A 22,575-nucleotide genomic window follows, 5' to 3' on the forward strand; every position below is an offset into this window, starting at 1 on the left:
GAAACCTAAATGTCAGTTTAATCCAAGTATTACCGTAACTATGCCATAAATTGAACCGTCATAATTAAAAAGACCCCATCTAAGATAATTTTCAGACCTAATATGATAGTGGTTGCAACTACAGCATCAAGTGACTTCAACTGTTTCTGATTTTTGTGTTCATCTTTGGTTTGTAGGACGGACATGTGGAAGTGGCACGCTTGCTTTTAGACAGTGGTGCTCAAGTGAATATGCCTGCAGATTCATTTGAATCTCCACTCACTCTGGCTGCTTGTGGTGGACACGTGGAGTTAGCAGCTCTTCTGATCGAAAGGGGAGCTAACCTGGAGGAAGTTAATGATGAAGGTTATACTCCTCTAATGGAAGCTGCCCGGGAAGGCCACGAAGAGATGGTAGCCTTGCTACTGGCACAAGGTGAGATCACTGTTGTTTCTTGAGTGTTCGTTATGAAGAATGCAGTGTTGACCGTTTGCCATTAGGTATTCTGTGCAAATTCCTCTGATAGAGCATGTGGCTGTCATTGCTTATTGCTGTAACTACAGAGCAAAGCTAAAACACCCAAACTGTGGAGGTGATGAGCATTCACCTTCCTACCCTGTGTCTGGTCAGTTAAAATAACAGCTATTTTGTTTCCTAGGGGCGAATATAAATGCACAGACAGAAGAAACACAGGAAACGGCTCTTACTCTGGCATGTTGTGGAGGGTTTTCTGAAGTAGCCGACTTCCTTATTAAGGCAGGAGCTGATATAGAACTTGGTTGCTCAACACCTTTGATGGAAGCTGCTCAAGAGGGTCATCTTGAATTGGTGAAATACTTGCTGGCAGCAGGTATGTGTACAGTGCAAATGATCTAGCCCACAGATATTATAGACTCAACGTTCTATATGATTTAGAAGATACCTAGGCTTGATGGTGGCAGTGTTGTAACAAGAAGCTATATTCTCAGATACCTTAGCAAGAAGAAAAAAAAACATATGTTACACCTTAATATTGTTTGATACTGTTAACAGAGGAAAGTGCTTCATGGAGCACTGGATTCTGTTGCATATGTAAAAAACATTAGAAACATTAGAAATGTTCAATTAGAAATGTTCATTAGAAACATTGTTTCCAGATAACAGCATTTAGGACAAAATGTTCATATAGATAATGCTTGTTTTTATATGCTACTCCTGCTTTGACTGGGCCTGATTATCTGCAGTTAGTCTCCCTGAATAACCAGTACTTTAGGAATTGTGCCCTGGGAAATAGTGTGCAAGACAGATTCTGGAATGTGCTGAATTTCTGTGATGAATGAGTTTTACTACTACATTTTACAGTAGTAAAAATTAAATCTTGCTGGGGTTGGGGGGGAAATGACACTTCAATGTTCATCAGTCAGTTTAAAGTTGGTAGAGACTAAAGTGTAGTAATACTGCTTAAAATAATAAATAAAAAGGAGCTGCATTTTGGAAATCTTCCTTGTTATGGGAGGTGATTTATTTGTATACTCTTTTCTAAGAATAAACATGAAATTGTCTGGATTTGTAATTCTAGAAAGCAATGCTCCCTGCTTATCAAAGGACAGTAACAACTGTGTCTTTTTGTACAGTGATACCAGCATATGACACCCGTCACCAGCTCACTTGGAATGCTGCTTGCACTTCACTTCTGATAATGTAGAAAGTTTAATTGAGGAGCCTTGTTTTGGCATCAGGGAGTCTCTAAATATATCCCGCACCTTCAAAATAAGAAGATGGCTAATCACATTGGAATTTTTTTGAAGAATAATACATTGCATAGCAGGAATCATGCATAGTTTTCGTGTAGCTGGCATATGTGAAGCTAGTCAAGTTATTTAAACAAAATGGGTTTAAAGCAAATAATTTTAAAGAGCAGGGAAGAAATGAAATGTGTAGAAGTGTATGGTCTTGTCGTATTAATACTAATTCAATAACATGCATTTTGTCTGGTTTTCCTTGGCATGCAGCTCTCTGTCAAATGGATAGTCTAGACAACTGTCTGGATTCACTTTTATTTGTTGTAACAACTGAAATCTTCATTGCTGTACAGGGAACATAGGAATAAGTGAGAATATAGGTTTAAATGCTTACGTTGCCAGTCACTTCTTTCCCAAGCCTTGGCTTACCCCCTCTCCTCAGAGTATTTTTACGGAGAACAATTTTTACTATGAGAGCAATGCCCTTGGGCTGTGAAAGCTGTTGGTCAGTAAGATATAGCTGTTGTCACAGATAAACAAAAAAATCAAGGCACTTTATCTGATAGGAAATACTTAATAAGGAGATGTCCAATAAGAAAAAACTAATGTTGTGTTTCTAGGAGCTAATGTTCATGCCACCACAGCGACAGGAGATACAGCTTTGACCTATGCCTGTGAAAATGGACATACTGATGTTGCAGATGTGTTGCTTCAAGCTGGCGCTGATTTGGTAAGACTTCTGCTGCATCTTGTGGGGAAAGTACTTTGGTTTCAAACTGTGCCAAAGCTTATATGCTTATAAAGCAGGAAGGTGATTTTTAGCAATTGAGATTCATATATGGGCGTGAAAAGAGGCATGAAAGAAACTTTTTAAAAAGCCTGCATGTTCTGTTTGGTCTAAAAAATAAAAATTCTTACTGGGTAATCTTTCATCTGTTAGGTGAAAAGTTTTAGCTATAGCTTACAGTTGTGACAGTTGATTATCTTCATTTCAGTAGAAGCCATACGTTTAATCATTTAGCAGGATATATTTCTGTGTTGCTTTTATTCATTATGCTACTTTATTATTCCCAAACTCTTATGGATTAGAGTTCACCTGCTCCACTGCTCTGAATTTAAAATGTTTTAGGAGCTACTGCTTCTCTCTATTTTAGTGTTAGTTTCTGAACACTGTGAGTCTCTTACCTTTTTAAGACTACAACACAAAAAAAAAAAAACCAAACAAACTAAGCAATGCCTTTTAAATGGCCAGCATAATATGATCTCTTTTCTTTGTTCCAGAGCTCTTTTCTTTCTTGTAACTCTTGGTTTTAGCATATTGCTTTCACAGTGTTTATTTTCAGTAATGCATTTAATCATAACTAAGTTGTTTACGTAATTGTCTTGACTTTTTTTCATATTATGTAATGGGAGACCTAAAACTGCCTCTTCATCAGCTACAGGGATATAATGTTTGGCTTTTAAGCAGTAAAAAGCAATTGATACGTTAGTCTTCTAGAGGAGTTGAGGACCCTTATGTCTAATAAGGCATAAGCAGGGAAGATGGTTCTTTTGGTTGCCTTTTTGGTTTTTCTCCCACTATTCTCCTTTCTTTTTCCACACTCTTTGCTTCTGTGTTGTGGGGGTGGTTTTTTTTGTTTATTTGGGGAGGGGGTTGGGGTTTTGGTTGGATATTTTGGGGTTTTTTGTTCCTTTTAAATAATAAGAATGCCATAAACGTTTATCATTGAACCTGATAAATCAGCATCCTAATGAAGGTACTTAAATTTCAGTCTTAAATGAAATATTTTAATTTTTTAAGTTTATATTTACAACTATAAATAAACTAATGCTGTAATTGTGAATTAATAATACTTCCACTCTTCTTTGTGAATATGCTTTTTTTCAGGCTTTATTAATTCTTCTGCAGTTCGTCATGTGTTCCTACCAGGGAGGAAGGTCATGTTGATAGGGAGATGTGTGTTTGTGGGTTTTTTGGTACACCTGCTGCACTTTGCTCAATTCAGTGTTGGGTACCAAGATTCAGCCACTTTAGTAGAGGCAGGATAGGTGTTTTGGGGTTTTATTGGGTATTTAAAAATATATTTAAGTACTTGGTTATAAAAAGGTATAATCCATAAAGTATCTCATACTGAGGAGCAAAGCCTGACACAAAAAAAATATAAATTGCTATGCATAAACTTTTAAAAACATGCAAGGTTTACTGCTTAAGTATCACTTCAGATTATTAGAGTTGTCATTTTTATTTTTTTTCCTCTCATCACTAAGGTGAGCAGTGCTTGTGGCCTTTAGCATCTAGTTCTGATCAGTATTGCTGAGAAAAATCTCATGCCTTTCTAAAGTAAAATTTTATTTTACTGTATTTTCTTGTGCTGCCAATCAAAATGGGGAGCTGTCAAGAAAAATATGGGAAGGAAGCAAAGGAAAATTGCACCTGAAAGGGAGACCTGCCATATAAATCTACCAGTTTTGAATTCTGATTGTAAATAAATAGGCAAATGCCTGCAAAACTGCAGCAATGCTTACAGCAGGTGCCTCGGGTTTGGAGCAGTTTCTTTTCAAACCTCTGTGTTGCTTTGCTTTATTAGAAGTTGTAAGCTGTTTTGAATAAATTTGTTACCTTTGTAATTGTTCTGAGGAAAGTTTTTGAAGTGTGTTGCCTTACTGCTGGAGTATGAAAAAGCTTCTTTGGCAGTACCGTGGGAGATTATTCTTCTAGATTTCAATTTTCATTAGTAATTTAAATCATCTAATCAGGTTAGATGATTTCACCAAGGTTGTCCCAGGAAGTCTGTGGTGGAGTAGGGAATTGAATGCAGATCTGGACTTAGACCTCTGGTCATTCTATCTTCGTTTGTCTAGTTAATTTTGCTCTCCTGGTGTTCAGACACAGCAAATGAAAGTACATCTCCAGTTGCTTTTCTTTCTTTCCTTTTTCATCCTGCAACTTCAGTCTTTCCTGGGATTGCTTTCACTGATGTTTCATTGTTTTCCAGAAACTGTCTTTATACCTGAGGTTTATATCACAGTCACTGAGGAGCTGGACATACAACATCCTACCCTGTTGTGGAGCAGTCCTTTTTGAGGAAAATACTGGTTATGTCTTAAACAGTAAAATCAAACAGGCTGAGGGCTGTTCTCTGATTGCAAGGACAAATGACACCCACTGGACCCATCCATGCTGTGCAGCACTGGGCCTGGCAGGTTGCTGAGCCTAGGGCTGTGCCCCTGTGTATGTAAGAATGTCAGTGGCTACATTGCAGCCCACTAGAGTGGTGTTTTCATAACTCAATACTGGGAGCATATGTTGGACACCCCTGGGTTGTGGGATGAGGTCTTGAAGAGGTTCTTGAGGGTGTGAGGCCTCTGAGATAAGTGGAGACTAACTTGATGTCACATTTTCCACGCTGCCTGTTGGGAACAGTCCCTGGTGACCTCCTCCCCTGTGGTTCTTGACAGGGCCAGCACTCTGCCAGGGAGGCTGCAAAGGAATAAGCAGTGTGAATGACCAGTGATCCCATGCCTAAGCTTGTCTCCTAGTCCTGTTTTATTTACCTGTAGAGATGTAGCCACTGCTGGATTTTGCTGTTGTTACTTTATTGTTTTGAGAGCCACCTGCATATTCAGGAAGGCAAGGAGCATAGATTTTGACAATTTTTCTTCTCTCTGATTCTAGATTGAGGAAAGAAAGTTCATCTTTCTTCCCCAAATGCTCTTGAGTTAAAGGAACAATAAACACTGGCTGTCAAGATCTGTTGTGATCAGTTCTTCCATTTCTTCCCAATTCAGAGCCTTTATTCCATGATTTGTAAAGCATATAATCTACTTTAAGACCTCAAATCTTTCTTGGCTTCTCAGGTGTCTCTTCAATTGCCAAGAGGTCAGGACTGAGTGGTATTTGAGGTGCAGACTTTGAGACTGCAGGTGTGAAGATGAGCCCCTTTCAGGCTGAGTTAGCCAAATTGGCAGAGGACAGGAGATGTTTCTGTCAGGGGGTTTTCTGTATTGTGCTCATTGAAAACTGATGTCTTCCAACTTTTCAGTAGAGTGAGTTGGGTAACTTCAGCACTGATGCCTGTGTGTTGTTCATGTCCAGTTGAGGTTTTCTCAATCTCAAAACAGAACCTTGAACTAAAGTTTGAGCATGTTTTACGGTGAGGGTGGTGAGACACTGCAACACGTTGCCCACTGGAGTTGTGGAGTCAGCATCCTTGGAACCAAGTTCAAGCTCAGATTGAACAGGACTTTGAGCAACCTGACCTAGTGGAAGATGTCCCTGCCTGTGGCAGAGGGGTTGGACTAGATGGTCTTTGAAGGTCCTGTCCAACCCAAACCATTCTATGATGATTATATAAGTGATTCTAGTCCCTGTAGAGTTTTGTCTGAACTGGGAGCAATTACTACCACCACGTCTCAGCACAAAAAGGCTGTTTTCTTGTGGGAAGTAGAAAACTTGGGGACTCTTGCTTTTCAGGGTCTGATCCTCTGGCCTAGATATCAAATATGTAATTCAGTCCAAGAACCAGTGAAGATCTTGAGAGCCCTGTTAGATTCATTAAGGAATGTGGCTTTATAAAGAACCAGGAGAACTAAAAGAAAATGATGGCTAAGATGAACTTTCTTTTGTTTGTGGTTAATTTTTTCCTTAAAACTCTGCAGTGGCAAGTTATGCTAGAAATGAACAGTCTCAGAGCACACGCTCATTTGTTTCTGTCTGCTGCAGAGGTGATCAATTGTGTATGGTATTTTGATTAATTTGTATCTCCTTGTGACTAATTGTTTATGGAGTCTGGCTTGTTACCAGTTATTCTGATGTTTTTCTGATGCCCGTCTTTAAGGGATCTGTCTTTTCCATGTCCTTACAGGACATGGAAAAGTTGGCGTGTCAAAATCTGTAGCAAAACTAGCTTGGCAGGCCTACACCTTTCCTTGTTAATGTATGCATTTTGAAATCAACTTGCTTTTGCCAAGTATGAATGACTTAATATGAGGCACATCTGAAGACTTCAGCCTGTGATCCCATCTGTGCCTTAGTTGCATTCTAGTTCCTTTATTGCCTGCAGGACTAAAGACTTTCAGGGTCTTAGTCTGAGCTCCTGCCACTGGACCAAATGAAAATTTTACTTGTTTACAAACTTCTTTATGGGGACAAAACACCTACTTTAGATTTTGTGATTAATAGGAGTAAAATTTTGGAGATTAGAACTCTGAAATAGAATTTGCTAAAAGCATTTTTCTAAGAGATGGTATGGTTTAATAGCTTCAGGAAAAAATAACCAGCACTTCAGTAATAGTTATTTACCTGCGTGGCAAGGATTTATCTAATCTCAAAGGTGAGAGGAGACTTGTTTTTCCTGTAAGAGTTCTCTTTTTTTTTTCTTCTTTGTGTCTTTACTAGCAGTTACTTTCATCTCAAAGTTTGTATAAGGTAAGACATGCGTGGTGCATGTATGTTTCCACAGGAACTAGGTTAAGGACTGTAAAGTTCACAAAGAGTATTGGTGATATTTAATGAAAGGTAATATCCTGCTTTTAAGCTGTACACCTTTCTATAAACTAACAGTGCCTGTTCGGATGCCTGTTCCCTTTTAATGTAGAATCAGACCTGGATGGAATGCTGCGCACTGGAGATTCCGGTCTCCTTTTTGAAAGTGAGACTGCTCTTGACAAGGTGGTTGCATCTTTGCCTGTTTCAGTGTAGCTGAAAACAAGAGAGATTGTTCTTTTTTGGACAGCAAGAAGATCCTAGCTTTTCTCAGCTGGGAAGTACAGAAAAGAGTTTTAAATTGGGATATTCTAATCTGGGCTGCCTTGCAGCTGTACGTGAGGCTCTGCTGCACAGGACAGTTGATCTAGTGATGGAGTTTACCTTTCTGCTACAAGATAGATGGGTGCTTTTATGCTGAAATTGAGAGATGAAAGAGAACCCCCGAGGGCAACTTTGTCCTTGAATTCTTCCCATTTTACACTGTCAGTCTCTTCCCAAAGCTCTTTATACTTGTTAAAATTCCACGCGTGGCTTTCCTTAAAAGACTAAAACTGGCTACCTAGCATCCACATAACTCCAGCTGCAAAAAACAAACCAAACCAAACCCAAAATATACAGGCATACCAAACTACCTCTTGATTCTTCCCCTATGACAAAATATTTTGAGACAGATGTTTTTGTAATTTCAGGGATCATTGCTTTGCCTTCAGCTGATAACATCCCTCACACTAATGTGGCTCCTTAATTAGAAACTCACTTTCCTTTATGTGTATGACACACTGCATGTTTGATGTAGTGTGCATAAGGCAGCAGTTAAACATCTACAAAAGTAGCCAATACTTTATGGATTTGAATGAAACCATGCTGGAGATAGCTATGTTGTCATTACAGTGAGGGATCTGAGAAGCTATCATGTTTTTCCATACTGTTTCCTGAACCATCAGGGGAAGGTCAAGGATTTTGGGTCTTTTTAGACTTGGCCATCAGTCTTCTACGAATAAAGCAAAAAGTTGTAGGACATGTGAAGCTAATTTTTGTAGTTAACACCTTTTGGATGTTGTGTTTTAGTCTCTGGATGGTGCAAAGTACAATGAAATGCTCTCTTTTGCCAGTAGTGAAGAAAAAGTCATCTTGTAGTTAACAAGATGCTGTGTATGACCTTTGTGCTCTCTTCGTGAATCTGAATGGCTTGTGGTAGGAGTCTTAACTGGCGAGAGCTGCATCTTACCTTTGTGCTTGCTTGCCTAATTGCAGCAAAACAGAGTTTTCAGCTGGTGGATCTGATCTACTTAAGTACACATTCCAGGTCTTCATGACCAAAACCAACATTTATTTGTAGAACAAGAGCCGTGAGTTCTTCTTTTTCCTTCCGCAGGACAAGCAGGAGGACTTAAAGAAGACTATTTTGGAGGGCATAGAGCCGGGCAAGCATCAGGTGAGGTTGGCCTTTGATGCTTGTAAGCTGCAGACTCAGGATACATGCTAACAGCAAGCATGGCTTTAAGGCATCTAAATTTCTTCAAAAATACAGAGACTCGCTGTGTAGACTAGACGTGTCATCTTTGTCCTGCATTTTCCCTTGTGTTGGGTTTTCTAAAACCCTGTTTTTAAAAGACTCAAATTTCTCTCAACTTTCACAAATGGAGCAAGTTATCTCATTAAGTCTATTAGCACAAGTAGCTATGTTAAACTTGTTAGTACATACCTAGCTTCCTGTAAGGTCTTCCCTTTTCAGATATTTAATTTAAACTAGAAGCCTAGTTGAGTTTTTAGGTGCCTCTGAAATACTGGTTTGCTACATACCTCAGGAAGGTTATCTAGGACGATTAGATTGGTGACTACTAGAATACTGTATCTCTTGATAGGAGTTTAATCTTGAAAATTAGCTAAGTGGCATAGTGTTAAGAACTGTATTGTTTGGCCACTGTCTTGCATCAAAAACATTGTCTAAATCATTGTGCTTAGAGTAACGTTTAGATTTCTATTAAATATTCACTGTTGCCATGCATGAGAGAGGCTTGTTAAAGAATTGAAGGGAGCAGTTGGACCTTTACTTTGAAAATACAGATTTTGTTCTAGAACTTTTAAATAACATATGAATTTTGAAATAAACTGAAAAAAAAAAATCCTAGTGAATAATATTTGTCAACCATAAATACTTGTGAACCAAGGAGAACAGGGGGGTGGGGGGGAAGCCCTTATGTAGCTGATCTTGGAATTGCCTAAAACAGAGAACTCGGGAAAAATATTAAAAAAAAAAAAAAAAAAAAAAAATCAGTGATTGTCGCAAGATGCTTCTGATGACACTGCTTTTGCTCTGCTCTCTGAAGTATTGATTTGTCTAGAAAGGAAATAATTATTACTGACTGGATTCTCATCTCCTTTTTGAGTCCCAGTGGAAAAGGTGCAGATAATGTAAACTCTTACCTGATTTGGGTAATATTCTTGCTTTCCCCTTCCTTCCTGTCCGGTACCCAAACCTACAGAAAATTCTTCTCGGTTGTTTTTTCTATTCAAGCAGAATTAGCAGGAGAGCACATCACTCAAGTGTTTACAGAATGTCTTTTCTAGTCAAAGCTGGCATAGGTGTTCTCCCTTATACTTCTTTCTGGTCATACTACCTGCAATATTTCTCAGGATTGGAGCAGTGAAGAGAGACAGAATACTGTGGTGAGCCCTACAGTACAGATAGCTGGGGAAATTGTCTTTGGAGATGAGTACTCTTTGCTAGTTTTTGTTCTTACAAAATAAGTATTTGCATGTACTTCATATTAATACAAGGAAGAAGCACATTGGAAAGCTGATAGGGGATGCTTTTGGACAGCTTTCATGTTCTCTGTTCTGATTTTGATTATGTACTGCAGCTAAACAAAAAATATTTGAAATTTATGGCCATTCCAGGTAAAAGAAAGGATGTGAGTAGACAAAGGCATTGCACTAGCTCAGCTTCTTATTTTGCCTTGTTCTAGATGTTTTCCCTTAAAGCTTGAGTTGATGCTATCTGCTAGCCTTTATTGGGGCCAAATAGAGTGCTGAAGCCATAGAATTACTTTCATCTTAAAATAAAATATGCATTTCTATCTTCTGATGTGAAAAATACCATCAAAATGCAATAACTTTTGAAGATGTACAGCAGGTGGGCACACAAATGGTTTAGTTTGGCTAGACTGATGTAGTCCAATACTGCAGTATGGTACTGCAAGTATTTGAAGTGTATAATAGTTGAGGATCAAGTTCTGCCTGCTTGATGAAGTGACAGTTGGTTGAACTGGGCAGAATAACTGTATTGCATTTAAATGAGGAAGCCTCCTGACATCCATGTTTAAGAATTCAACAGTGAAGTCTGTTAGGAAAAGAGAATGTTGCAAATAATGATATCTTACTGCTAGTTATCCGAAATGCTACATTTGAATGCAATATAGGATGGCTTTTCACTGTCTTGAATATAGCTAAGATGACCTAAAATAATTTTTGCTTCTTGCCATCTTTGCTGTTGCATCAATGGGGATTTAGAAATGTGTATTAAATTGTTTGGGCAGTAATGTTCTTGTCCTGCTCAGCAGTCCTGTTCAATAGTTCTTTGCATCCATAGCTGCTTTGTGAGTGATTTGCCGGCAGCACCAGGGGTTTACTGTGCAATAAGGCAAACAGCAGCATCTGGCTTTTTATGATCTATTGGCAGTGGCTAAGGAAGGAAAAACTATGCCAAATACCAGAGTAAGCATCAGAGCTCAAGAGCATGCTAATAATTCTTGCACATCATAGGGCCACATACTAACATGATTAGCTTTACATGTCCTGCAAATATTTCTGACATGCAGACAGTCCAAAAGCATGCATATATTTATCGACAGCTAAGCAGTCATTTGCCCTGGGAGTGGAATCTACTTATTTAAAAAAAAAAAAAAAAAAAAAAAAAAAAAGTGACTTCCTGCCTGTGTGCACTTATGCATCATACTACCAAGTAAGCAAAGAAATCAGAGCACTAATGTGGAATTTAAGTGTGTGTTAAAGCGGTGTACAATAATACAAAGTTCTTACGAAGGTCACAGGAGCAGAGTGTTTCTGCTCTTTCCAAAGCACATAGGAGAAGGGGTAGTGTAACCCCCATTACAGCAAAGGATTGGCTTCTATTTTCTGCACGGGGTCAGTCTCCAATAGAAGATCCAGTCAAGAGGTTTCTTCCTTGAGTGTATGAACAGAAAGCTAACTTAAGGTGCATCTTGCAACCAAAGCAAGCCATATGTCAAAGGACATATGCAGAGTTTTCAGGAATACTGAAACTATGGGAAGGAGTTGATTTGTTCTGTCGAATCTATTCTTGTCCTTTTATATTTGTAAATAGCAGTATCATCCACTTTTATATTTGTAAACAGCAGTTTCATGTTAACTTTCACTGTCAGATATATATGCAATTCCAGAAGTAAATAGTGAATTTAGAGCTTGGCTTCCCAGATATTTAATTAGAAAAACCCACGGTCCTAGTATATTATTGATCAGACTGAATATTCAGAGCACAAATACAAACACTCCCAGGAGGATGATGTTCTTTCCCCTTGTTGCTGCGAGAGGGTTGATTAGTCAGCATTCTTTGTGGTATTGATCGTATCTACATCGCAGGCAAATTTTCTATTTCTGTAACTTCTCTAATACAGTTGTATTCAGCCACATCTTTCCAGTATTCAGAAATTTTTAAATTAGAAAACTGTTCTTGTTGCTCATTTCCTTTTTTGTTGGTTTGTCTTCTTTCTGCTTTATTCTTCAGTCCTCTTATTCAGAGACTATTTGTGACCTGCAGTGATTTGTCTCATTTTTATTGCTGATCCTCTTCAGCAGGTTTTAAAAATGTTGTCTGCACTTCAGGCATTATTGCAATTTTAATGTCTGGCATGCAGCATGTGACAGCTCTCAGAACTGTTGCACCTCAGTTCATAGTTATTTGTATACTTCCTGTTGCTGGATGATATTTGTGTTAAATAGTTGTCCCTTTTTGAGGAGGAAACAAGATGTTACTGTTCTCAAGTATGTTATGCATTTGAACACTAAAATAAAAAGCGGTATGTAAGTAGGGAAACGTCTTTGTGTGATAACAGTATGGATGTGGTCTTAATGCTTTTTGACAGTATGATTCAGTATTTAAGGTAACATGAAAATTGATTCCAGCCAGCTTATATTGATTACAGTCAGCTTATAAGATAGATCTTCTACTGAGGCAGCCAATTCTGGTCCAATCACAAGATGGTTCAAAAGCTGAATCAATGGTATAATTTTTGCCCATTTATACATCTGTTATTTCTTCTTTACAATAGGAGCATGAATCTGAAGGTGGGAGAACCCCACTAATGAAGGCTGCACGAGCTGGTCATTTATGCACTGTGCAATTCCTTATTAGCAAAGGTAAAATGCCAGTTTAAATAACTAATTTAAAAACTTTAAATGCCACTTTATAATTCTGCATGTTTGTGATTCTTCTCCAAAATTAATCTGGTTATGTGTATATGAGCATTTGTCAAACCGTTAAGGGTTTTTTGAATTTCATTTAGTTCATGATACAATGAATCACAAAATATTTTGCTAGTCACTTTTCCTACTCTGTTGTGTAGATAAATAAATAGATTTGAAATATAGCAAATATTTTCAGTTTCTTTAAAAAGCACTCCCTTCTTCAGGAAAAATACATCCTCAAGTACTGTCTGAAACAGTGAAAATTACACCATGTGGTGGAATTCCACTGATAAGTGCTTAGAATGAAAATTTAGAAGTTGTGCTTTGTACACCGTATGTGTTCCCTCTCTGTTGCCACTTAGGCCCACTGTTACTGTCATTACTGTCTTTACTGTCTTGTCTTTACAAGATGAGGAGGATGATGTGTAGAAGCCATCAGTTATTCAAAATCCCTTGCTTTTACTCCAGGAGTGTGTATGAATTAGGAAGAGTAGAAGAGAGAAGTTTATCTCTGTTCCAGAAAATACTGTACTTGTTGATACTTTCATTTAAAAAGAATTTCTGCATGTTTTATTCTGACATCTTCTCTTTATAGGTGCCAATGTTAACAGGGCTACAGCTAGTAATGACCACACGGTGGTGTCACTGGCGTGCGCGGGAGGCCATCTGGCAGTTGTTGAGCTCCTTCTGGCTCACGGTGCAGATCCTACTCATCGGCTCAAGGTATTCACTTAAAACTATGTATTTATCATAGGTACTGAAAGAACCAACGTAGTTGTTTTAATGGATTAGTAAATGTGCAATTTTAAATGGTCTAATTCATATCTTACATGCTACACCAAGTAGCAAAATTCATCTTCTGGCCTTTTATTTCCAAAATCTCACTTCAGGATGGCTCAACAATGCTCATTGAAGCTGCCAAAGGAGGACATACAAATGTTGTTTCTTACTTGCTGGATTACCCAAACAATGTTTTGTCGGTTCCTGCAGCAGACTTGTCTCAGCTCACACCTCCATCTCAGGATCAGTCTCAGGTAAGGCATAAGGAATTTTTTTTTTTAATATCACCATGAATGTTGCAAAAAAGCACTTCCTTAGTTAACTTCTGAAGTTAGTTTAGATGTGAACATATAAAGTGGAAAGAATTTAAAAAATTTAAAAAAGTCCACACATTTAAAAATGGTAGAGTGAGAAAGTTGATAGGTATTGTCTGCAGTGTCCTGAAGAGTGCATAAGCTTTCTTCACTTTTATGCTCCTTAGAAGGGGTAGTCCCAAACCTAGTATCTCAAAAGAATACTATTTTCTTGGTTTCATTTGCTCAGTATGTTGTTTCAACAGTTCTAAACCCTTGTGACAGCAGCCCTCAAATGTTGTTGCTGATTTTGGTTGTTATAGGAAAGAAAATATATTGTGTAAATTTAGAATTCTGCATGCTGGAGAGGTAGCTTTCCAGTGGAGATAGTTGATTAAAAGCCTAAAGATGTTAACAGTTTTCCAGCCTACACAGCCTGGAATTTTGTGAAGAGTAACATAGTTAACTTTGACATATTATCCACAATAAAATAGCATGGGACAGGTTATACCAAGAGATAGCATAGCATACACAGTTTGGGAAAAGTGGAATGGAGGTCTGCTGTAGAAATGTATCTTTGTATTAATGCTTCAAGATCTGGTCCATTCAAAAGGGTTTTTTTTATCTGAGTGTGTGTCTGTGGCTTTGTTTTAAGGTTCCACGTGTACCAGTGCATACACTTGCTATGGTCGTACCTCCCCAGGAACCTGACAGAACCCCTCAAGAGAACTCGCCACCTCTCTTGGGAGTGGTGAAAGGTTAGTATGTAGCCACTCGGAGAATATATGCAATTTGGAAACTGATAGGCTGGGGACAATTTTATTAGAGCTTATGCATAGTATAGTCCACTCCATCAATTCTTGAACACCTCTAATGAAGTATAACTTAAAAGTATTTTATGTAGTGCGTAGTTTTTGCTTATTTTCTTGTATTCTACAGTATAGTAACACTGGTTATTCTAATTTTATTATGCTTATTCTAATTTATTAGAATTATGCTTATTCTAATTTTTTGGAAGAAAATGACTGGTAACTGCCATAGTGCAGACCGATTAAAAAAATTAATAAACTCTAGGTGTGGTTTTAACTTCTGAATATTGTACATTGGTCATCTGGAATAGTTGCAACTATTATCCATGAACTTGATACATCAACTTTTTTCTTTTCCTACAGTAGCAATGCAAACACGTTGGCACTGTAAAATGCCAATGCAGATCTACTTACAGGAGAATTTTTCTTGTATTAGTACTCTTGTAAGTAATAATAACATCAGGGTTTTTGCTTTGAACATGGTTGAACTGACTGGTTAAAACTATTTGCAGTCATTAACTAGCAAATATAGCAGTTTGTTTCCAGCTATGGATTCCGTAACAAATTCTTCATGTCTGCTAAGTCAGCTTGGAAAGAGAAGCAGATTCTCAAGTGGAAAGTTACAAATTGCAGCTCTTAATGATTTACAGTTTTGGACAGGGATATTAAATATTATAGTATCCAAAGCTCTATTAGCTAGCTTTACTTAATTCCTTTATTCTGGAAGTGCTCAGTGCTTCCTAAAACAAACAAATAAAAAAGACCCCGAGGGGCACAAATGAATAGAGAAAAAAATTGTGTACCTAATGGTGTTTAAGTGTGCAGCCATGACTCTCCCCATGCATATATGCCATGTGTGTGACTTCTTAAATGCAGTTATTATATCTTTTTCCTAGGATGTGCGAGACTTGATATTTTGGATAAAAATGAGTACCAAACAAATTAAAAGAATATACAACTTCTGGTTCAAATAAAACAGCAAAAAGCTATATACCGGCATGTGTGCCCTTACATTTAAAGAACTATTAGTATTGTGAAGTGGGTTAGTGTTCTGGAAATACATTTTGTGAGGCATGGGAATCAATGAGAGATTACTTGATACTGAGTCAGAAGACTAAATTTATGAGCTCAAAGTCTCGTGTTATTTAATCAAATTATGAAAAGCAAGTAGTTGATTGTAGTTTAAGAAATAGCTCTCATTTAAAAAAAAAACATTATTGGAAATGTCAGCATATATTTTAGGCATGTTTTTAGCAGTACTGTGTTGTTGGAACTGGCACAGAGAGATGTAGTTGTTCTCAGTGTTTCAGGACGTGCTTCATGCATGTCAGCAAAACTAATCTGTGATGCATTGCAAGAGATGTAGCAATCTGAAATGTGTCATTGGGCTGATGAAGCATTCCTGGAAACTTTGTATGCAAAGCTCTTGTGTATCGCAGATCTTTAGGGGAAAAATGGTATTTTTGTGATAAACGCTGTGTGATCACTGTAGCGATACCACTCTGCTACATTAATGGTGATAGAGTTAGTGTTCTTTTAACTTCCATTCTTACTTGTTATACACGTGTGGCTTTACTATACCAGACTTTTATTGTTAGACTTGTTGGGAGACGAGGGGCAAAAGAGGGTGCGAATAAAGGTGTGTTCGTTATTTCCCCGGGAGGGGGGAGCAGTCTTAAGTTCTTATGTAATAAAATAAAATCCTGGGAAGACAAATTTCTTGCCTTCACAGTTAGAAGTAGCCCCCTGAGTTTTTGTATAAACTCTTAACTACTTGGAGAGGAGCACCTGACCTTCTTAACCTCAGTGCAGTCTGGCTTTTAAATTAGTTTTGCAAGAAATGCAATAGTAACAACTTGTTTCCTGAAAAGTTCTTGGCAAGTCAAGTGTAAAATGAGAATACACTTGTATATTATTGTTATGATTCAAATATGGTGTGAGGTTTTTCAAGATGAATTTATGGTCTAATTTTGAATTACATTATTGTTCTTCAGTAAAGTAAGACGACTATGGAATAGTTGCCATTTGAATAATTATTTTGGCAAAGGATTTAATACCAATGTTTACCAACTCAAAAGAGAAACATTTCAGAGCTGACAGCGGATAAAGGTGATACACAAAGATGGTAACCTCCTAAAGAGCTGAAGAAAAATCAGGTGAAAGAAGCAGCAGAGTTAGTTCATGGGACTGAACAGACCTCAACTCTACATGCTTAGGAAGAATCGTTTTAGTGCATTATGTTTAGCATGTTTCTGTTGTGTCCATGTAAAAGTGAAATGCCAGTGAAGTTCAGCTCTGTGCTTTTGTGGGGAGAGGCAGGAGATCCCTTCCTTGGTGTTTTGTACTTGCTGCTGCCCTCACTTGAACACAGTCAGGATTGCTCAGCAGCAATTCTGATGCAGCAGATCAACACGGAGAGTCTTTTGGCTAGAAAATACATATGTGCTATTTCTGCAGGACCAGAGGGTCTTTCCCACTTCACACTGCGAGGGGTGTAAAGTGCAGTGGCTATGATGCAGCTTCAAGTGCCCCTGTATCTGGTTCTCTGTGGCAAGGGGGTCTTGGTGCCCAGCACGTGAAATGGTCAAAAGGAATGCTGTTGGATTTCTTCAAGAAGTCAGCTGGTGTAATAGTGTTGCCATTGATAATCTGGTCTAGTTTGTAAATGCAAGCTAATATTTAATAAGAGTGGAATCTGAAGCTCCCAGCAGTGTTTGTGATTCTGCCTTGGTCTTTCACAGAGCGTGCCTGATGAGTGCAGTGGCTTGAACCCACAGCACATTTTTAGAATGTTATTGAAAAACAACATGCTAGTGCAACAAGAGGATGCTCAGGAAGTCTGTGGAAAGCAGCAGGATTGTTTTCATAGTCAAAATATTTGAACTATGTAAGGTGTTTTTAAACATGTCAAAATTTAAAGTAGTCTATTTTCGGAGGCTGAGGTATCAGTTATTTTGTAAGTTTTTCTCCAGATTTGTCTTACTTTATAGCTAATCTGAAATTGTGCTTACAAATGAACTAATTGGCCTTAACTGAGTGCGTAAAACCCATCAACATGCTGTCATTAGACTTCTCCACTGTTATCTTTTAAGTGGACAGTAACTTGCAGCGTTTCTCATTTGGGGTGCATGTTTTCTTAGAATTCCACAAGACCTAATAGACTTAAGTAATTCACGTGAAAGCTGCCCACATATGCCTTTGATCCGTGGGAAGGAGACCAGAGTTCCCTTAAAGTTGAGCGGGATTTTTGGAATCTGTAAGCCTTTTAAGTTAGACCTTCAGTATATGATATCACCTCTATCGCCATACAAAATCTAATAGTCTAATGGCTTGGAGAAAGGAAGGAAAAACAAACTCCACATAGCTTCAATAGCTACAAATTCAATAAATATTTTTTACTCCAATATCTGACTTTTATGCCTAATACTGAGTTATATACTGGCAGAGATCTCATACGTTGTGTGATTTAATTGAAATAGGGGCCAGGTTAACAGTAGAACTAGAAAGATTACATTGTTCTCACTGAGTTGAAGGCATTAAAAAAACAAGCGGGTATTCTTGCTTTTCCATTCTGACTCCTTTCAGACTTCTCTGCTGCACAGTGTAGCTGCCTGTTCGTTGTTTTATGTGCTTCAGCATCTTCTGGTTAACTTTTGCCATTTCCTCCGTATTTTCTGCCTGGGTCAGCAGCCAACTCAGTTATGTGGGATGAATTACCAAGTGAAATGTAACAGTCCATGCCTCGTGGCTTTCTAACTTCACTAATACTTTCTTAGTAGCCTTAAAAGACTTGTTATTCTTTATGTGAATCTTTAGCAGTGCAGGCAGATGATGTAAAAACAAGACACCTGTGTAGGTACTCAAGAGCACAGGTGTATAAAGATATTTTCATGGTGGTTTGTGAAATTCCACTCCTTTTGAAGCTTCAGTCACCTGTTTGACACTGACTAATTTAATTACATCTTAGCAATTTTCTGGTTAGATACCATCAAGCCACCAGAGGAAACTTGGGAAGAAAGCTAAGATTGGAAAGTAACTCAAATTTTTGAATGTCAGAAAATTGAGTTAAGTTTGGCTTGGTTTCAGCCATGTAACCATTGCTTGTTGGATGTCATTGCACCTATTCCCTGCAAGTTTTCTGTAGAAACAGCTGCAGGAGTGATAAAGATTGGCAAAAATACTGCATGGTTTGCAGGAGGAACGTAATGAAAATACAAACTTATCTGATCATTCAGCCCTCCACAAATTGTCCTGTTCTTTATAAAGAAGAATTAAGTATGTATTAAAAACAATGTAGCAGATGAATTTACTTGGGAAAAGTAAGCTATTTTTTTGTTGCCCAATTAGCCAGATCATATAATGTTGTACTTTGCATTTGCGTGTATATAGATTGACTGATTGTTTCCCCAGGTTCTTAGAGCTGAATTTCTTACTGATATGAATTACAGTTAAACACAGAATTTTCATAAAAATTCAATATTGAGCTCATCTTATTCCTGTTGATGAGGCTGGTGAATTTTAATTGCAGACTGCAAATCTGTCAACTTCCGAGGGAAATCAGATTTTTAAAAAACCCTAATGTGCAAGAACAGTGGACAAGCAATTCTGTTAACAAAGCACAAAGATCTTAGTATGGATTTATGCTTCCTGACATCTGCCTTTTGTGAAGTGAGGAATGGACTGAATCTGTTTGGGGTTTTTTTGGTGGGTTTTGTTTTGTTTTGTTTTTTTTTTTTTTTTTTTTTTTTTTTTTTTTTTTTTGTTGGTTGGTTTCTATTGGGGGGGGGCTTGTTTGGTTTGGTGTTTGTTTTTGGTTTGTTTTTTGGTTTGTTTTGTTTTTTAAAAGTTCTAGGTAATATTACCTATCAGGATGACATGGTGATTCATTCAGATTTATACACTAGGTATTGGTTCCAGCAGTGAAGATGTATTTGAATGTACAAATGTGTATCACACAGTTGAGTTTTTTCCTTGCTGTCATTTTTTTTTTATGCTGGAAAAATCTTTTGGAATGTAACTGTTTTGATTTGGATCCACTCTTTCTTTTTTTTTTTTTTTTTAAACAACTCTAGAAATTAAGGAGCTGTCAACAAGTCCCAGAATTTCATCTAATAAAAAGTAAAGTATAATATAACTGTTTCAGGTGGTGGCCAAGATGAAAACCACTACGTTGAAATGCAAGTTGTGTTGACAGAAACTTCCTGAAGAGTATAATGGATTGTAAAAACAAACCTTTGGTCTTTTTAATTTTCTGAAAAGACCTTAAAAATAAAGTAGTGATTTTTCTTAAACTTTTGTTGCTTGCTCTAAAATACAACAAATGTCTGTCCTTGCTAATTCATCAGTTAGTGCTTTTAGGGTAAGATCTGAACTAGGCTTCATTTGTGTAAGAAAGTTACTTACTACTTCATGTTTCTTGGACACTTCCTTGGAGTAAGTATCTCAGTCCTCAGACTTGCAGAGGACAGTGCAGGTACCTGCCTGTGCTACTGCTGTAAAGTACGGGGCTGTCATTTGGGTGTTGGCAAATCTAGATGGTACATCTAATAACAATGTCATTGAGGTCAGTAAGCTAGTTTTAGGTAGGTTTATTTTGGACCAGTAGCATCTTACGTGTGCTGCTCTATTCATTGTGAAAGGGCATATAAATGACTTCTTTCTTGGGAGAAGATGACATCCTATGGATTAGAAGTCAGGGCTAGAAGAGCAAGTTCCTCAAGAATCATAAGCACTCAGGAAGAAATATGGTATCAGACTTGTTCATAGTCATCAACCCTATAAAGAGTGAATGTGTTTTTAAGCAAATTTAAATTAGAAGAGTTTAATTGCTTAGGAGAGCCACCTGAGGACTGTAAATATGAGTTATTTTTCCAACCTCCTGCTCACAGTGTCTAGATCCTTTAAATGTTACTTGCAGCCAGAAGGCAGAGAAGCCTCTCATTTCCTGAAGAGAATAAGAGATCAGAGAAATGGATGAGAAGCTGCATTTGTGCAGAGTAGGTCTCACCCTGAGTTGTGTGTGTTGGTCAAAAAACTGGCTGAAGACATGCGTGTGCTCTGCAGGAATGGTGGTGAAGGCTGAGTTAGGTTAGGGACCAAAACCTGTGGGAATATGGAAATATAAATAAAAGCAATTGGCGCTACTGTTCACAAAATAACTTAGGAAACAGTTGTTTCCTTACTCTGTGGCTTTCCTGGTGTGCCCAGAACCACTCTGGGTTTTCTGTCAACCAAACAATTCTTTGTCCTGTAATCACGATTACCTGATGGCAGGTGGTATTTGTGTAGCAACATCTGGATTTCATTGATCCTCAGTCTTCATTTCGTACTAAACAAGTCTTCTAAAAGTGGCCAAAGCAGTTGCTTTAGATGCTAGATTGACTACTTAATATTGCTAGGTTTAATTTTGTAGTAGTTTGGTTGTGTAGAAGATTGATGCTCCACCAAAAATATAAATGAACAAAGTAAGGGGGGGGGGGGGAAGTTGTGATCTGGCCTATGATTGGATTTTTAAGTCTTACTTAGGTATTTCAAAAGTGAAAGTATAAAGTAGTGTCTTGTTCATAACTGTCTACTAAAATGAGTACAATATTTTTCAGGATATTGTAATATAGAAAAGATTTGGGTAAAACAGGAAATTGCTACTTTTAAATACTTCCAATATTATAATATTACGACGCTTACATATTCGAAGCTATCAACAGCATCTTCTCCACCTCTGGTTTGAACTGGCTGCTCAGGTGTGCATGTCACGTTTAGAAGATCTTTCTTCCTACCCCTCGTCCTCTTCCAGTATCCCCAAGAGTACACGTTGCAACTATTTTCTGGCATGGAAAGGGTGATCTGGAACCTGGAAAGTGGCCCTGCTAACTAATTGGAAGCTGATTAAAGTAAATCTCTGCACTTCTTCTGGAACTTAAGAGCCCAGCTCTTCATTTGCTGGTTTGCTAATGCCTGTCTTCAGAAACTGTCCCAACTTTCCGTGGTCATTCCTGGTCTGAGCCACTGTCTGGGGAGTGCTGCCCGGTGTGAGACAAGCTTTGCCTCATCTACCCAGCCCAGGTCTCAATACGAAGCTGTACTTCTGCTCTTTACTTTCTCTTGTGCTTGGTAGAAAAGTTTTCCTATGACAGGCTTGTTTTCTCCCCAGGTGGGACTTAATTGAGAGGGATGATATTGGTACTTTATTATTTGAGGACTCTCTGAACTGCAGCTTTCCTTTCCTACAGAGTGATGGAAGCTGTCTGGAGCTGCCAGGTCGTGGGACTACTTTGTGTTAGGATGGAAATGATAGATAGAGTAACCTTAGGAACAACATTAAACAAAGCACTGCAAAGGGTTCCTATCTTAGTCGTGTCTTAAAGGCAGGGTTAATTTGCAGTTAGGTTACTATAATGTTTCTGCTACTTCAGCAGTGGAACAGCTTAGTTTCAAAAGACACCAATTGACTTTTACTGGTGTCTAACAAAGATTTAGACAAGCATTTCAGAGATTTTTGGTGAGTGCAAATATATTTTTCAAGAGTGATCTGCAAAACTTAATTTATAAGTCACACTTTTTAAAATGAAAGGATAACTATATAAACCCTAAGTATACTACAAAGCCAAATAGCCAACCAGCAGCTTATAGCAGACTCGAGCTAAATATCCACCAGCCAGTACAAAGCAAGTTATTGCTAAACTTCAGTCAAATTATTTATTGTCTTCCAAGAAATTGTCTTGGGACTTGCTTAATAGTTCAGAGACAAAATAGTGGTAGTGGTTGGAATAGGTATGCAGCTGGAGCTACTGACCTGTACAAGGCAGCCATGTAAAGTACTGAGCTGGAGAAAGAGCTTATTGAAGGGTGTCTACAGTGTTTGTGGGATGCTGTGGTGTTTCCTGGAGTTAAGATTTTTGTTGTTTCCCTTAAATTTAGATATGGTTTGCTTTCATTCCAGAGAGTCTGGTGAAGATATTCAGTACAGAGTTGGTTCAAGTCTATTTTAATATTTGTTCTTTCTCTTTATAAGAGAAAATTCTCACATTTGTTTGGTTTTTCAATTAGTTTCTCAAAAAAAG

At 37.9% G+C, this 22,575-nt stretch overlaps 1 protein-coding gene across 18 annotated transcripts in view; it reads left to right on the top strand.

Annotated features, from left to right (window-relative positions):
• The window catches only part of ANKHD1 (ankyrin repeat and KH domain containing 1), a gene marked incomplete at its 3' end in the record, with an annotated part of 121,926 nt that overhangs the window by 58,199 nt on the left and 41,152 nt on the right, over positions 1–22,575 (top strand). For 13 of the 18 annotated variants that reach the window (XM_082324262.1, XM_082324273.1, XM_082324272.1 and 10 more), the window contains exons 8-15: positions 177–414; positions 638–829; positions 2,321–2,430; positions 8,564–8,623; positions 12,498–12,585; positions 13,229–13,356; positions 13,524–13,667; positions 14,362–14,464. In XM_082324262.1, the coding sequence (XP_082180388.1) occupies positions 177–414; positions 638–829; positions 2,321–2,430; positions 8,564–8,623; positions 12,498–12,585; positions 13,229–13,356; positions 13,524–13,667; positions 14,362–14,464 (1,063 nt within the window). Of the gene's footprint in view, positions 1–176; positions 415–637; positions 830–2,320; positions 2,431–8,563; positions 8,641–12,497; positions 12,586–13,228; positions 13,357–13,523; positions 13,668–14,361; positions 14,465–22,575 lie in introns of those variants that run through there. The other 5 variants (XM_082324277.1, XM_082324278.1, XM_082324269.1 and 2 more) reach the window with 2 other exon arrangements.

This window comes from Platalea leucorodia (genome assembly GCF_965183815.1).
Source record: "Platalea leucorodia genome assembly, chromosome: 11".
Taxonomy (NCBI): Eukaryota; Metazoa; Chordata; class Aves; order Pelecaniformes; family Threskiornithidae; genus Platalea; species Platalea leucorodia.